This window comes from Podarcis filfolensis, assembly GCF_964270895.1.
Source record: "Podarcis filfolensis genome assembly, chromosome: 6".
In the NCBI taxonomy this organism is placed as follows: Eukaryota; Metazoa; Chordata; class Lepidosauria; order Squamata; family Lacertidae; genus Podarcis; species Podarcis filfolensis.
The window spans coordinates 90364951-90383112 of record NC_139609.1 but is presented as its reverse complement, the minus strand read 5'-3'; the positions used below and the strand labels follow the sequence as shown (position 1 = coordinate 90383112).

Sequence of the window (18162 nt, the reverse complement as noted above, 5' to 3'; positions counted from 1 at the left end):
TCTCCTGAACTGCAGAGGCTCAGGGCAGAGAGGTGGAGGGAACTAAGTTCCCGCAGGAGGAGTGCTCGCCTCCAGGCCAGGAGAGGTGAGTCACCTGTGGACCAGGGCCGCCCTATGCCTCAGAACAGATATAAGCCAGCCAGCCCCAGTCCCAGGTTGCAGGAGCAACATTGTTGGTAACCTGTTCCTGCCTGCACCCTGTCCTGATCTTCTGCCAGAGTTCCTGACCTCACCCGACTCCCTGCCTTGGACCCAGCTTCAGTTTTGATGGACAGCCTCCATACCGCACTCTCGACCTCAGACAGGACTTGGACCTCGCCGCATGGTTAACCCTCGGGACCAGCACACATACCCTCTCAATATTATTCATTGGTTTCTGCTGACATTTCCCATGCCAAGGCAGGAATAGCGATTGGAGTGTAGCAACCTGCTGGCAGCAGCAGGAGGGTGAGCATTATAATAATCAGGGATGTTATTATCCCAGGGACAAGTGGAGCCAGTGCACTTGATAGGGTTTAGGGGCTCTAGAACATAGGTCAATAAATGTGGGTCCTGGGTTACAAGTTAGTTCCAGGCCCAGATGATTTCTGTTCACTGGTTCCCTCCAGCAGAACTGCCAGAACCTCAGCTTTTCATTTAGACAGACAAGTAGTTTCTATTTCTCATTGTTGTACAGAAACAGTTTCTTTTAAAAAGTGAAAGCCAAGGCAGAGCCTGATAAGAGCTCAGCTGCCTAAGATATTCTATGTGTACATACGCAAGTTATCTTTGTTCTGCACTCCTTTTAAAATTTCATTTGCAATTTGATTTCAGGGCTTAATTTTGATGTTAAAAAAAACCTATTTCAAATATGTTTTGCTGATTGTCTTAACTGCATGCTGAACTCAACAGGGGGCTAATCCTAGAAGGTAGGAAATGAACACAAAGTAATTTGGATTCATTATCTAACTTGTAATGACATTTGGGGCCACCTGAAGCAGATTTCAAAGACAAGTGGGGTGCCACAGAGTTCTGTCCTGGGTCCAGTGTGGTTCCACATCTTCTAAATGACTTGGATGAAGGAATAGAGGGTATGCTCAAAGGGCTGCAGATGACACCAAACTGGGAGGGGTAGCTAATACCTCAGAAGAGAGAATTGGGATTCAAGATGACCTTAACAGATTAGAGAACCAGCTAAATGATTGGATATGAGAAAAAAGATTTAAAGAAAGTGCTATAAGAAATTGAAATTAGGGGTTGCTGGAATGATTTAAAACAGGGATGCAGAAAGGGGAGGTATGGGGAAGTCGCTGAAAGAAGGTCTAAGGAAAGAAAGGTTAAGAAATTATACGTGTTTATATGTTTGTTTGTTTATGCATTGTGTTGTATTGTCTTTTAATATGTGTTGAAAAACCAATAAAAAATTTATATATATATAAAAAAGAGAACCAGCTAAATGAATTTCAGGAGGGTTCTACAATTAGGCAGAAAGAACCAGCTGTACATATATAAGATGGGGGACACCTGGCTTGCCAGTAGTACATATGAAAAGGATTTAGGGCTTTTAGTAGATCACAGGCTTAATATGAGTCAACAGTGTGATGCAACAGCAAAGAAAACTAATACTATTCTAGGTTGCATCAACAGAAGCACAGTGTCCTTATCAAGGGAAGATCATAGTTCTGCTCTATTCTGCCTTGGCTAGAACACACAATGGAGTACTGTGTCCAGTTCTGGGCACCACAATTTAAAAATGATATTGACAAGCTGGAATGTGTGCAGAGGAAGGGCACCCAAGACTATCAAGTGTCTGAAAACCAAGTATATTGCTTCCAGCCCTTTTGTGCCATAAAAAAATAAATCACACACAATTTCACCACAGCAAAGAGGAAGAGGAATAACATGGTTTTTGATGGAAGCCGAACTGCAGTAGAATGGAAACAGGGCTGCCAAGAAGGTGGACCAGAACAGAAATGGATGGCTTCTTACCCCTGTACCCAACACAGAGTTGAGTCCTGTGTTCCCTGACCACAAGTTATTTCACATCCATTAATAATCATAGTTTAGAGGTCCCAGGCCCTAAGGAAGTCAGATTATCCTCCACCAGGGCCAGGGCCTTCTCAGTGATGGCTCCGACCTGGTGGAACGCTCTGTCCCATGAGACCAGGACCCTTGCAGGATTTAACTTCCTTCCGCAGAGCCTGTAAGACAGAGCTATTCCACCTGGCTTTCTATTTGAACTTAGCCTGATCTTTTATTCCCCTTCCTTCCCCCCCCCCCTTTTTGTGAAGATTACCCGCTCTGGGATCCCACAGCTAATTCTCCCCTGGCCTCCTCGCTGGCCCAAATTTAGCCAGCCAGCCCTGGTGGTCATCTAATGTTTATTGGGTGGATTTCCCCCCTAAATTGATTTTTGAATTCTGAATTTATTGTTATTCACGTTTTATACTGTATTTTATGCTGTTTTGGTTTTTTTTGTATCAATTAAGTGTTTTAAATTTGTTGTTAGCTGCCCTGAGCCCAGTTTTCTGAACCGGGAAGGGCGGGGTATAAATAAAAAATTATTATTATTATTAACCATCCAGACGAACCACTATTCCCCATAGTCCCCCATTCTAGCACAAGAGTTCTAGCTTAGCATATACACATTGATGTGGTGTATCTGGTGCTAAACTGGAGCTCAGCATAGTTCCTCACACAAATATTATGCAGCTTACTTATTGCACATTCACCTGCATTTTAAACTTTTCCTCCCTTTTTTCCCCATTCTCTATATTTTGTAGATCTGCGCTAACCAGCTGAAACCCTGTTGCCACAGAACATTTATCCAAAGGTGCAAATATGTAATTTTCAGTGCTGATAACAAAAAATTAAGTCCCCCCCCCCCATTTTCTCTGGGTAACTAGCCCATGAGTGAGTAGTCACAGTGAGGCATGAGAGTATTTAGTGTATGATTTCACCTTGGTGGTCTTATGCCAATAGTGCCCAGACAATATTTCTTTTTCTCAATGGATTCTGTATAGCATTGTGTGTGTGCTTTGATTTTTGGAGGGAGAAGGAATGTTGCAATTTGCTCCTTTAATAGCTTGCTGTACGTTACAAAGTTTAGATTGATTGAGCCTCCTTTGTGTATGACAGAGGAATAGAAGGCAGTTTTACTATTCTCTAGCCATCCATGCTCCCTGTAGGCTTTCAAATGTGCCAGCCGTAAGTCTTACTTGAAGTAAAACAGAGAGCTATCGCGGCGGGTGGGGACAAGAGGAAGAATATACTTCCTTCCCTGCATGCAATTCTGTGTGGTTATGGAAAGAATAGAACGAATTTTTAAGATCATTTTGTTTCAGGTGTGCTGTAAAACGCTAAATGAGATGTTAATGATTTACGACCCAGGTCTCTGCATGGTTACTTGGGAGTGATTCCTGTTTTATTCAGGTGGCCTTACTCATAAGAAAGTGGGCAAAGAATGGCAGCCCAGGCCCCAACGAGATGAGTTAGTCCCATTGCTTGCACATGGAGCTTAGTCACAGCTAATGTAGCTGAGCATTAGTTCAGCCGAACCATTTATCAGTAGATGTGGGGGAGGGAAATGGCCACATACAATGTATGTGGGGGTGTTTGCATGCAGGGGAACTTCCCAGTTTACAAATTCATATACTGTATTTTTCTGTGCATAAGACTATATTTCCCCACAATGTTTTTAAGTTTAAAACTGGGGGTCGTCTTATACACGGAATGTTGCAAAATGTTTATTTCTTAATTTTGGGCTCAAAAAATAGGGGTCGTCTTATACATGGGGGCATCTTATACACAAAAAATACAGTAATCAACTGCAGTGTTCCTCAAATTTGCATTTCCTTGCATTACATTTGCATTTAAATTTCCCTTGGTTAAAGTGAACTGGAAATTTGAACCCAGCCTATTTGGAATCAACGAAAGCACCAAACCCAAAGCTCATTTTAAGAATATGCATTTGCAGAGGATGCATTGCAACCATCCTCCTTTTGGGACCCGCTCCTGTTCAAGGTCCTAGCCTGCCGTTCCCTCCAAGCAAATCATTCTGCTCCTCCTCCCTCCTCTTCCATTTTTCTTTTCCAGCTGTCACTCTGTTTTCCATGGCTGTTGAACATACTCAGCTCTTACTGGGCTATTTTGAGACTTGGGTTTTTGTTGTTGCTGCTGCTGTTACTCCCTTTGTTCTGTTTTTTTTTTTAATATAATGATGTATTTGTATTTCTGATAAACTCAGAGTTGATCTTAGGGTTATGGTATGAACCTAATAATAATAATAATAATAATAATAATAATAATAATAATAATAATTTATACCCCACCCATCTGACTGGGTTTCCCCAACCACTCTGGGCAGCTACCAACCGAATACTAAAAACACAATACAGCATTAAACATTACTTCCCTAAACAGGGCTGCCTTCGGGGAGAAATCTGTAATTTTCTGCTACTGCTGTCTACGTTGTAACCTGGTTTAAATATGAGATGTAACAATAATAACAATATAATTGGCAGCTACAGTATATGGAACTGTATGAATGGAAGTGGATTCTATTTAAATAATGAAATAATGACTGTGTTGAACATGACACGTAGACCTGTGTTTTAATTATATTGTAAAATCTAATAAAATATCAATTCAGGGTGGTTGTTTTCCCCCTTTCAGTATTTGCATTGGGAACTCGTTTAGCTAAGACTGCTGTGTTGTTAAAATATTCTTTTGTTCATTCTCAGATTAGCAGCTTTAAAAGAAATCCCAGATATGATTAATATCTTAACACTGGTATTTATTCGAGGATAATTAACAACTAGTTCACACTGAGACCTTAGCAGAAGCTCAAATAGTAATGTGCAGTAGGAAGTTTGCAAGCAGACCCTGAGTGCAATAACGCTCTCCCCTCCCAGCAAGTGGTAGCCAGTGGAGGTAGAACACAGTATTCCAGGTTAGTCATCATGGATCGCTGAGACTATAGGCAAGACTGACTCATTTGGCCTTACCTGGATCCCAGGATCATACATTCTGGGACAGCACAGGAAATTTGAGCTATCACTTTTCTTAACAAGCATATATCTATATGATTTCAAGGAGAAGGTGTACAGTGGAGACATCCTCCAGTGTACACAGTAACACAGTTGTCAGTGTATCTTCTAAGCAACACCAATGTTATCAAACCTTTGCCAACTGCCCATGTTCCAATCCAAGATGTCCCATTTAATAAGAGGTAGTTGAAAGACTTGAGCAATCCCCCTAACAGTGAACTCAGGTGTGGAGTGCCGATATAGTTTGAGCCAACATGGAGCTACTCATTATCAAGAGGGAGGCCTCTATATACTAAGGGGAACTTTGAAGGTATCTCCACAAACTTTGCCACCCACCCACAGTCCATGATGGCAGCCATTTTGCTAGCCTAAAGCAAACAGGAGTTGGAAAATGCTTCATCAGTGAGGTGGGCATTCTGGAAGTTTGTTTTGAGAAGGTTAGTAGCCGGTAACTTCCAAGTCTCAAGTGCCAGACCTCAGCAAAAGAAAGTCTGTCAAGATATGCAGGAATCTAGGAAGAGGGCTTAAAGAGAAAGTTGAACTTACGTAAGACTCGGACGCCATGCTTCAGGGCTTGTACCCGGCCAGGCTCCATGGACATGCTGAGCATCGTTTGCTGGCCTCCAATTGTGCACACCTGGTTTTCTTGTGCGGCTTGCTTGAACATGATGATGAGCTGGTTGGCAATTATGGTGTTCAAGACGGAGATGACAACCATTGGGAAAACGAAGGAGATGAAAGCGTTGACCTGGATGAGAGAGGACAGATATCATCATCTTCTTTTTTTAAAACTTTTATTGATAATTGCAATATTTACAAACACAAACCAGAAACTAAACAAATTTATTTTAATTTAAATACTGCTAATGTCAAAATTGACATTTCAGCAACTTAGAAGTATAAAAATCGTTATATAACCATTGAAACCTATACATCCATAATCACATCACGCAACTGGAATACACCATAGGGCACTCCCATTCCAATATTAAAATATAAACAACCTATTAAAATAAGCAATAACGCAACCCCATTGAGTACAATGTGTCCTCATCAAGAGTTGTGTCCTCATCAAGAGCATCATGAATTATATTCTAGAATTTAATAACAGTGGCAAACTACGACTGAAAAAAAAAGGAAGCTGGAAGGAAAAAAAGGAAAGGCACGATTTTCCTCTTTCTTTAAGGAATGGTTGATCAAATAGGGAGATGGACAGGAATGTCAAAGCTCACAAAAATGTATTTGCCTAAGAGACAGCAGACAGCACTTTGAGACTTTTTGCATTAATGGTTTCCCTTTTACTGGCTTCATAAAAGAAAACACAGTTTGAAGTCTGACTTGTATAAAAGCCCTTTCCGTATTGCAAATATTATATGTTTCTGTGCTTCTGTCTATTTTCCATACTTGGCAGAAGAAGAAAAAGTTGCTTCTAAGGAATTAAGTTTTTGCACCACAAAAAAATGGTTAGCTTTTGAGTTTGTTGTTGTTGTTGTTTTTAAATAGAGGATTAGACAAATACATTGTTGACCAGCCTATCAATAGCTGCTAACCAGGCTGACTTAAAAAGCTCAACAATTGGCAACTCTACGATATTTATGAATACATAAAGACATTATAAATCAGAATGAGAAAACAACATATAAACATTAACATATTCCCTCCTTTTGTAGCTCCCATCCTCCAATGGTTGTGGCAACAACATTGGCAGCACAGTAACAGAAAGCAATAGTATACTCCCATCCACTAACCAGCAGAGAAAAATAAAAACTCAACACTTCTCTCTTTAGCCCTAATCCAGAGGAATCTGCCATGTCAACCTGACTCAGATATTTCCTGGGTTCCCAAACCTCACAAAGTACTCAGCGCCCATATGTTGTTGGTGCTCTCAGTACATCACCTCATTCTCTAAATTAGAGATAAACCTGTGATGGAAATTGCAGAGTGCTGGGGAATATGAAATTCCCAACTATAGAACACATGCATTCCAGAGGCAAAACCTTGGGTGCAGGATTGGACTAAATTAAACATCCTGAAAAGTTTATGGTCCATTTACTCCATCGTTGCTCCCATGTTAACTGGCATAAGCATTTGATCTTCTTATCTACTGTAAATAGCCAGCAGGATCCCTTTGGGCTGCTGTGGTGCAAGTTAACACTTCACAATATCAGTGATTCCTGATTCACAATTGCTGGTTCATTCATCTTTAGAAAAAAAAAATTATAACCTGGGCTCTCCTTGAACTCCATTTTATTCCTTCCCCTCTATAAAGCTGTCTTCTTTGTGTGTGAAGTTTAATGATTGGTCTCTATAGCCCGTGATCCCATTAGCCAATAACCTCTGCCCCAGAGGATTGAAATTGATTGAACAAACAAATCCAAGTTATAGCATTTCTGAAACCCTCAGTATGTGTTTTTCAATAAAGCAAACACCACTGATATTAACTTGTGCTTGACTCTGAAGGAAACTCAAACATTGAATGCAACCAAGATCTTTTGCATTTCAACCAATGTGTAGCCATATCTTCACTAGAACCTTACATTTTTTTGAAATGAGTTTTATTATCACAGCACACATCAAATAATGGTGGAAACCATTGCTCTGTGAGGTTGCTCAGACCCCTGCCCCCTCTCCCTAGAATTACAGTTTCCAGGGTTTTTAGGCTGGGTGCTGTGAAAAGTTTAAAGCTGGTTTAGATTTGTAGGATAGGGATGCGGGTGGTGCTGTGGTCTAAACCACTGAGCCTCTTGGGCTTGCTGATCAGAAGGTTGGTGGTTCGAATCCCCGCAACAGGGTGAGCTCCCATTGCTTGGTCCTAGCTTCTGCCAACCTAGCACTTCAAAAGCATGCCAGTGCAAGTAGATAAATAGGTACTGCTCTGGCGGAAAGGTAAACAGTGTTTCTTTGAGCTATGGTGTTCCGTTGCGCCAGAAGTGGTTTAGTCATGCTGGCCACATGACCTGGGAAAACTGTCTGTGGACAAATGCCAGTTCCCTCAGCCTGTAAAGCAAGATGAGCGCCTCAGCCCCAGAGTTGTCTGCGGCTGGACCTAATAGTCATGGGTCCCTTTACCATTTAGATTTGTAGGATAGCCATGCTCTTGTCAAGGAAGCATGTGGGATGCAGGTGGTGCTGTGGTCTAAACCACTGAGCCTCTTGGGCTTGCCGATCAGATGTTCGGTGGTTCAAATCCGCACAACAGGGTGAGCTCCCGTTGCTCTGTCCCAGCTCCTGCCAACCTAGCAGTTTGAAAGCACACTATTGCAAGTAGATAAATAGGTACCGCTGTGGCGGGAAGGTAAACGGCGTTTCTTTGAACTATGGTGTTCAGAAGTGGTTTAGTCATGCTGGCCACATGACCTGGAAAGACAAACCCCAGTTCCCTTGGCCTGAAGTCAGATGAGCGCTGCATCCCATAGTCTCCTTTGACTGGATTTAACCATCCAGGGGTCCTTTACCTTTACCTTTTTAAGGAAGAAACACAATAAAAAAATTCCTTCCAGTAGCCCTTTAGAGACCAACTAAGTTTGTTATTGGTATGAGCTTTAGTGTGCATGCACACTTCTTCAGGAACACGAAAGCTCATACCAATAACAAACTTAGTTGGTCTCTAAAGGGCTACTGGAAGGAATTTTTTTATTTTGTTTCAACTACGGCAGACCAACATGGCTACCTACCTGTAACTTTTTAAGGAACCACAGCCTCAGCAATAGGTTCCACACACAGTAACAGCAGCAAATTAAATACCAAATCAACTGACTTCGCACAAATATTCCTGTAAGTCATTTCAACAAATTCCTCCTTCTGATCTTTCCATCTCCAGTTCCGTTCCCCTAAGTCACCCTAATGTGTCCTGCTTCCTTCCATAACCTGGCTGATGCTTTGTACGACCACCAGCAAATAACACAGTTGAAAGGTTTCTAACAGCAGGAAGGTGATGGGTTGGATCTCTCCAAAAGTGTCCTTAAGAGCTGCCAACTCTCTATGCTTTTAAAATTGTGGATGATGAAAGAAGCGCAATTCCCAGTTCTGCAGAAGCTGCAACACAAAAGTTTGGCCTAATAATTTATACAGTAAATAATATAGTAATTTGCTACCGCAATGTGTGCCAACTTGGATGTCTTTAAAAGAGCTTCAGAGCAATTCATGGAGGATAAGTCACAGTGGCTATGTTCTACTTTCACTGACCAAGGGAGTATGTCTTTGAATACCAGTTGTGGGAAATCATAATTGCGGAGGGTGCTATTCTGCTTGCAGATTTCCCATGGGTGTCTGGTTGGCCACATTGAGAGCACTGAGTTAGGTGGACCTGATCCAGCCTACCTGTCATGTATGGGGCCCCGCCTCTTCGCTTTCACCTGCCTCCTTGAGATTTAGAAAAGCTGGGATGGAGATAGTTTGTGAAGCATCTGAGCTGCATTTGACTTGGTAAGCTTTCTCCCCTCTTCTTCAAAGGGAGACGTGAAGCAGTCAGTCCCTTCGCACAGGTCTGGCTGGGACCAGCTACTGCTTGACTTTCCTCTCTCAGGCCGTGGACCTACCTTTAAAACACATTCAAAGCACGTTCTTTCTCTCAAAGAATCCCGAATGCTGTAGTTGGCGAAGGATTGCTGGGCATTGTAACTCTGTGAGGGGTGAACGACATGGCCCAGTATTCTTCGAGAGGGCAAACATGCTTCAAATATGCTTTAAAAGTATAGTCTGTATTTTCTACCAGAAATGTCTCTATTATCAGTCTCAGAGCCTCCAAGTGTCCCTATTTTCCAGGGACAGTCCCGGATTTACAGAAGCTGTCCTGGTTTCTGATTCAATCCTGGAACGTCCCACTTTTCCTTAGGACATCCCTATTTTCATTGGAGAAATGTTGGAGGGTATGGAGTTAGGCGACCCACAAGCAAAGGAGATAAGTAACTATACAAGCTTTAGAAGACATCTGAAGGCAGTTCCTGTATAGGGAAATTGTTAATGTTTGATGTTTTACTATGTTTTTATATGCACTGTAAGCCACCCTGAGAGGTTCGGGAAACCCAGCCAAATGGGTGGGGTATAACAACAAGAAACAACAACAACAACCAAACAACAATAATAATAATTAAAAATTTTTAAAAAATTATATCCCGCCCTCCCCAGCTAAAGCCAGGCTCAGGGAGGCTAACAGCAGCCAAACAAAAACATCTCGGAGGTCCAGGGCCACAAGGAGGTTAGGGTGGCCTCAGCCAGAGCCAGGGCTTTTTCGGCTGTGGCCCCGATCTGGTGGAATGCTCTGTCACAAGAGACTAGGGCCCTGCGGGACTTGACATCTTTCCACAGGGCCTGCAAGACAGAGCTGTTCCACCAGGCCTTTGGCCAAGGCACAGTCTGACCCCCTCTTTTGGTATCCCTCACAGAACTCTAGCCCAATGGTTGCCATTAATACGATTTTGAATTGATTTTAGAATGAATTGATTTCAGAATGCTCTGTTACTTTTATTGTTGTTAGCCGCTCTGAGCCCTGCTTCGGCTCGGGAGGGCGGGATATAAATAATTTATTATTATTATTATTATAACAACAGCATGAAACAGTTAATCCGCTCCACTTCCCAGTGGGGAGGAGTTGCCGTGGACCACATGGCCACCCACTCCCCTCTGGGGGCAGGGGACGAAGTCCCGCATCACCCAGAGGTTTCCGGACACATCATTGTCCAGACAGCCAATCCGCTGGCTGGGGGGCTGTGGCCGGGCCCCATTTAAACTAAGGCACGAGCTGGAGAGCTTCCTCTTGGCTCGCTTCCTCAATCTCCCACCCACCCTCCTTATTTTCAGGTTTTGACATTGGCCTTGCTATGGACCTCGGTTGGTCGCCGTTGAGGGGCCTGGTAGGAATTTTCCCACTTGGTAGGGTTTTCACCTACCTCGTAGCAATCGTCACAACTTTGTAAGGTTTTATGGTTAGGCATTGGTTGACCTTATGATGGGGGAGGGGAGGTGTGACAATCATCTGCCCCTCCAAGCTTAAGGGTATTCCGTTAAAGGAATCTGGGGGTATGGATCTTGTCCGAAGCCTGGGGCGGGTGCTAGGACCAAGCCACGACCCCGTTGGGAACCTAGGGGGGATCTCAAGTTGGTTTGCATCAACGGGGCTCCCCCTTCCGGTGGTTTACTCCTACAGGAGCATGACGGGCAGGAGTCCGATGTAGTCGGGTCAATTCCAATGCCTAAGCCAGGATTAGGTTATACTACTTCTAGATTTCAAAAGGAAGTTATAGAAGGAGAAGTGAAGTTGCTGAAGGGTGCATATAGTATCCTGTTAGAATGGGAAACAAAAGATGAGGAGGTAAAACCGGTCATGATCCAATGGAAACAAGATATAGGACATAACATACAATTTGAGGATTGGGAAAAATTGTGGAAAACAGATTTAAAATTTACAGACTGTTCTTTTTTGAAAGAAAACTATATGAAAATGATGTATAGATGGTATTTAAGACCAGTACAGATAGCAAAAATGTACAAAACCGGGTCAAACATATGTTGGAAATGTAAAGAAAAGGAGGGGGTGGGGGGGAAAGGGGAAAAAATAATGAATATGATATGTTTTGATATGTTGTTATATTGAAATTGCTAATAAAACATTTTTAAAAAAAATTCCAATGCCTAAGCCAAAACCGCTCACATTCTGTAACCAATAAAGTCATGGCCTAAATTTGCCCAGTACCCATTAACCTAATATCCATGTCCTTGTGTCTTATTCATCAACGAGGGGGTGGCTTCGGGGTCTTGACACGCAAAAGGCAGACTATGGGCAAGACTGATTCAGACCAACTTATTTTACAACTTCCCCATCCCTGGGGTTTGCGTGCTTGCTAGCTTTAAACAACAACAGCACACTATTACTTTCTTCTTATGAAATGGGACAGCAGATGAACTATGTTCTCTCTCCATGGAAATCATTTAACCAAGGCTTGGGAGATGTCATAAACAGGCAAGAGTGCGGCTGGAATTGTTTATGGTCACCACAAAACCATTGAAGCTTCACAGGAGAGGCACCTCCATAGATTAATTGACTTGTGACGGTTCTGAATTCCTGGAAACATTTATAATATCGGGCCTGTTTACTAGACATTTCTTAAGCCATTAAACTTGGGTTGTTAGCAGTAAAACTTGTAATGATTTTCTTTCTCTTTTTTGCCAACTTGCAAAGGGCAGGCTGATACCATTTCCCAAAATGCACTGCTTCCCACCACATCCAATTATTCCCGCATAATTGGATACAGCTTCTGCTCAAGCACTCCTGCTGTCTACTCAGTCTATCCTGCCTGTCATCAGATTATGGGTTTGTGAAACTTGCCCTTTGTGCATCCACATATATTTTCCATTTCCCGGGCATACTTGAGATTGATCCAGAAAACTGGAGACATAACTTTTGCAACGCTGATCCAAATCCTGGATCTGTTGCAAATCCAACGCATGTTATTATTCTGCTCCTGACGCCATTCTGTATGATAACCCTAATAAGCACAAACCTCCAAACAGCATAAATCATTATTTTATTTATTTTATTTATATCCCACTTACTATAAAAAACTGTCTTGAAGCAACTTGTAATTTCCTTTTTATTTTTTATTTTTAAAGAACATAAATACCAAATTTAAGATATATTAAAAAAATTAAAAAATGTCCAGTAGCACCTTGTTGTTGTTTAGTCGTTTGTGTCCGACTCTTTGTGACCCCCTGGACCAGAGCACGCCAGGCACTCCTGTCTTCCACTGCCTCCCACAGTTTGGTCAAACTCATGCTGGTAGCTTCAAGAACACTGTCCAAAGGGGCTTGAATAACTCAGAGAAGCTATGAGCTATGCCATGCAGGGCCACCCAAGATGGACAGGTCATAGTGGAGAGTTTTGACCAAACGTGATCCACCTGGAGCAGGAACCGGCAAGCCACTCCAGTATCCCTTCCAAGGAAACTCCATGGACAAAGACAACAGTAGCACCTTAGAAACCAACTAAGTTTGTTCTTGGTATAAGCTTACATGTGCATGCACACTTCTTTAGATACACTGAAACAGAAGTCACCAGACCCTTATATATAGTGGGAGGGTGGGGTGGGGTTTTTCTCAGGAGGGTAGTAGGAGATGGGTGATTAACTCAATGGGTATGGTAAACCTGTTGATGACTGTTAACGACTGCAATTAGTCCTGCAGGAAAAAGCAAGGGATAATATGCAGATGATTGGCATATGTAATGAGACAGGAATCCAATATCTCTATTACGACCAGGTCTCTCCATAGTTTGCAGTTTAGTGAAGTTGTAATTCAGCAACTTCTCTTTCAAGTCTGTTTTGTAATTCTTTTGTAATAAGACAGCTACTTTGAGATCCTGTATTGAATGTCCTGGGAGATTGAAGTCTTCTCCTACTGGCTTCTCTGTCTTGTGACTCCTGATGTCAGATTTATGTCCATTTATCCTTTGGTGTAGGGTTTGGCCTGTTTGTCCAATATAGAGAGCTGAAGGGCACTGCTGGCATTTGATGGCATACACAATCTTAGAAAATGAGCAGTTAAATAGGCCTGAGATGGTATGTTTGATGTTCTTGGGTCCAGTGATGGTGTTGTCTGGGTGTATGTGGCAGCAAAGTTGGCATCTGGGTTTATTGCAGCCTGTTTCAAGAAACAGACTTGGAAGAGAAGATAGAACATTCTATCACACCCAAATAAAAGATGAACACCATTTATGAGGGGAATGCTTGGGTGAACAGGAATGCCTTCACCCAGTGTCTAAAGGCTGATAGTGATGGTGCGAGGTGCATCTCTCTGGGGAGAGCTTTCCAGTTGGGAAGCCACCAATGGGAACTGATTCTTGCAGAATCAGGACCGGCCCAAGCCCACCCATGAAGGTGGCTGAGGAAGCTGCCTCAGGAGGCAGAAGCCCAAGAGAGGGTGTGCTTTGGGCTCCCTGCCCACACGCTCCACCACTTGCCAAAATCTTGCCAAAATCTCATGAGATCTCATAGAGTGACACACAATATCTCATGAGACTTTGGCAGGACACGCCATTGCTGCTGCTTTGCAGATGCCTTCCCACAACCTGGGTGAAATATACTTGGAGTCGAGAGCGGATTTCATGCTCTTTATTCAGCTCATAGTGGTGAGGAGGAATGGAAGTTCCCCCAGAATGTCTGCTTTATATACATTATTTACACAATGGGCCCCACATGAATGGCTAATTCCGGGATTCTCCTGTAGGTCAATCAGGTCGCTGATTCACTTCCACCTGGAGCTGGATTGTGTGGCTCCTGTGGACCAATCAGACTGCTGCATTCTGAATCCTATTGTTCTAGGACCAATCAGACTGCTGCATTCTGGATCCTATTGTTCTAGGACCAATCAGGCTGCTGCATTCTGGATCCTATTGTTCTAGGACCAATCAGGCTGCTGCATTCTGGATCCTATTCAACTCAGTACATAAGACTGGGTAAGGCAGGCTGTGGTGGTGACAGCATAGCTGTCAACTTTTCCCTTTTTTAAAGGGAAATTCCCTTATTCCAAATAGGATTCCTCACAAGAAAAGGGAAAAGTTGACAGCTATGTGACAGTGGGGTGACACCATCCTGTTTTGCCTCAGGTGGCAAAATGGGACACACTGTCCTTGCCTGCAATAAAACATGAGTCTGGAGCGGCTCCATAATAATATTTACCTGTCCCTTCTCTGATCTCAGTTTCTCCAGATTAGCTTTATCATTAGCTGCTCAGAACTCTGTTATTTCTCCAAATATTTTTTTCTTGCTTCAATTCATTGCCGCATCATAGGTCTGAATAGTGAGAAATTGGGGGCTGGTCTGAGAGTAGCGGTCAATCAGCAGAGCTGGACATAATAATTTCGGCAGTGTGGGATGGCAATCAAGCCCTGGAGCCTCCGCGCTGTAGAAAGATCACCTTAGGTGAGAACTCATTGGCTGAAGCATTTAGTGGAAATGCACAGCAATAGACTGGGGCCAATCCCATCTTGGCTACTCGCAGATATCAGCAGTGTTTGAGTGTTAAATTCCCTACTGGAAACGAGCCAACGGTGCCTCATATTTGCTGCCAGCAAGACAAAACGAGGCACTAACACACTTCCATCCGGCTATCAGGCTGCTGATCACTGGGGGTGAAAAGCAATTCGGTTGCCTCGTCGCTAACATTTGAGAGATGCAATTATTTCTCCAGGACCAAAGTAATTTCCAGTATTTATGAAATAGCCAGCCATCAGACTCCACTCCCCATCTGACCTGGGTTGATCTGCAGCTGCTGTGGGAAATAATTGGATAGCATTGATCTGGGAATGGAGGGGTTGGGTTGGGGGGATGGGAGGGAAGAGGAAGAGGAAGAGGAAGAGACTGCTGCCATTTTCCCCTACCATTCCAAGAAACAGAGAGAAGCTATTTACACCCACCAAGGTGAGAAGTCTACAATTTAGTTGACCCCACCCTACTCTTCAAAAAAGGTTATAAGTTGGATCCAGACTTAGGGCACAGTCTTCTGCCAGCAGAAGACTCCCTGCTCTGCCATATATATATAGATGATATAGATATAGATATAGATATAGATATAGATATAGATATAGATATAGATATAGATATAGATAGATAGATATAGATATAGATATATAGATATATATAGACGCGGGTGGCACTGTGGGTTAAACCACAGAGCCTAGGACTTGCCGATCAGAAGGTCGGCGGTTCGTCAAAATTAGAAACAGAATTGTTGGAACCCAATACTAAGAATTTGTCAAGAATGTATAACTTGCTGTTGAAATGGAATACACAGGATGAGACGGTTAAATCAGCTATGATTAAATGGGCACAAGACATTGGTCATGACATCATGTTTGCTGACTGGGAACAGTTATGGACCACCAGTATAAAGTTTACGGCATGTAATGCCTTAAGAGAGAACATTATGAAAATGATTTATAGGTGGTACATGACCCCAGTCAAGCTTGCAAAAATCTATCATACGCCCAAATAATAAATGCTGGAAATGTAATGAAACTGAAGGTACTTTCTACCACCTTTGGTGGACGTGCCCAAGGATCAAGGCCTTCTGGGAAATGATCTATAATGAAATTAAGAAGGTCCTTAAGTGTACCTTTCATAAGAAACCAGAGGCTTTTCTCCTGGGCATGGTAGGCCAATTGGTGTCAAGGAAAGATAGGACGTTCTTTATGTATGCTACAACAGCAGCAAGAGTTCTTTTAGCAAAGTATTGGAAGACACAAGAACTACCCACGCTGGAAGAGTGGCAGACGAAGGTGATAGACTATATGGGATTGGCCGAGATGACTGGCAGAATCCGCGACCAAGGAAAAGAGACGGTGGAAGAAGATTGGAAGAAATTTAAAGTTTATCTTAAGAACTGTTGTAAAATTAATGAGTGCTAAAATGTCATGGGTAATGTAAAACAGAATTGCAGTGATAAATGACTGAGTAAGAGAAAAAGGATCAAAGAAATTGAATCATAAGTAATTGAAATTAGGGGTTGCTGAAAGGGAGGTATGGGGAAGTCGTTGAAATAAGGCTTAAGAAAAAAAGGTTATGAAATTATACGTGTTTATATGTTTGTTTGTCTATGTATTGTTAGTTGTGAAGTGTCTCAATTTATGTTGGAAAATCAATAAAAATTTATTTAAAAAAACAAAAACAGAAGGTCGGCAGTTCGATCCCCGCAACGGGGTGAGCTCCTGTTGCTCGGTTCCTGCTCCTGCCAACCTAGCAGTTTGAAAGCATGTCACAGTGCAAGTAGATAAACAGGTACCGCTCTGGCGGGAAGGTAAACAGAGTTTCTGTGCACTGCTCTGGTTCGCCAGAAGCAGCTGAGTCATGCTGGCCACATGACCCGGAAGCTGTACGCCGGCTCCCTCAGCCAGTAAAGCGAGATGAGCGCCGCAACCCCAGAGTCGGCCACAACTGCACCTAATGGTCAGGGGTCCCTTTACCTTTACTATAGATATATATATATATGCTGCTTTTCATTAAAAAAAACTAAAAGGGCTTCACTATTTACATCATTTGGGCATAATGCATAGTTTAGTCCTAGATATTGTGTTGCAGCTTAAAAGTCCCATGGAGCTCTTTATTCATCAAAATGCTATTTTGCTTTCAACCATTACGAAAACTTCACAGCACTTCACAAGTTTGCTAAATGATTACACTTCTCCGTAAGTGTAAGAGAAAGTTGTTTCTTTGACTTTGCCAAGCAAAGGTCATTCAGAAAAGAACCAGAGAGCTCTAATATACATTCCACTCTCCTGCCCAGTTTCTAAAACTTTCAGTTCCTATCTATGCAGGAGAGAAATTCTTGGCGCCTGTAGACAACAAATGCCCCAGCCTTGAGCCTATCTGCCCTACCTGCCCGCAGACTGTCCTGCCAGAGTGATGCATGCTCTGGTTATCTCCCGCTTGGACTACTGCAATGCGCTCTATGTGGGACTACCTTTGAAGGTGACCCGGAAACTACAACTAATCCAGAATGCGGCAGTAGATTAGGGACTGGGAGAGGCCGCCGAGACCATATTACACCGGTCCTGAGAGATCTGCATTGGCTCCCAGTATGTTTCCAAGAACAATTCAAAGTTTTGGAGCTGACCTTTAAAGCCCTAAATGGCCTCGGTCCAGTATACGTGAAGGAGCGTCTCCACCCCCATCGTTCTGCCCGGACACTGAGGTCCAGCGCCGAGGGCCTTCTGGCAGTTCCCTCACTGCAAGAAGCCAAGTTACAGGGAACCAGGCAGAGGGCCTTCTTGGTAGTGGCACCTGCCCTGTGGAATGCCCTTCCACTAGTTGTCAAAGAGAAAAACAACTACCAGACTTTTAGAAGACATCTGAAGGCAGCCCTGTTTAGGGAAGCTTTTAATGTTTGATGCATTACTGTATTTTAATATTTTGTTGGAAGCTGCCCAGAGTGGCTGGGGAAACCCAGCCAGATGGGCGGGGTATAAATAATAAATGATGATGATGATGGGCCATTTTCTTCATTAATTAAGGGGACAATCCAAACCCAAGATCCATCAGGCTGAGTGGAGTTTGTAGTAGGTGGATCTCCAGCTGGGCCTAGGCTCAGCTGGGGCCATGCCACTTGAAATCTCCATTCCGTTCCACAATGCAATATTGAATGGATA

The 18162-nt window shown here is 42.9% G+C and overlaps 1 protein-coding gene across 2 annotated transcripts in view; it reads right to left on the bottom strand.

Moving 5' to 3' along the window:
• The window catches only part of NTSR1 (neurotensin receptor 1), a 128820-nt gene that overhangs the window by 17508 nt on the left and 93150 nt on the right, over positions 1–18162 (bottom strand). For both annotated transcript variants that reach the window (XR_014549193.1, XM_083618964.1), the window contains exon 2: positions 5574–5775. Coding sequence is in view for 1 of the 2 variants with exons in the window: in XM_083618964.1 (XP_083475090.1) it covers positions 5574–5775 (202 nt within the window). In the remaining variant the exon portion in view is untranslated. The remainder of the gene's footprint in view (positions 1–5573; positions 5776–18162) is intronic.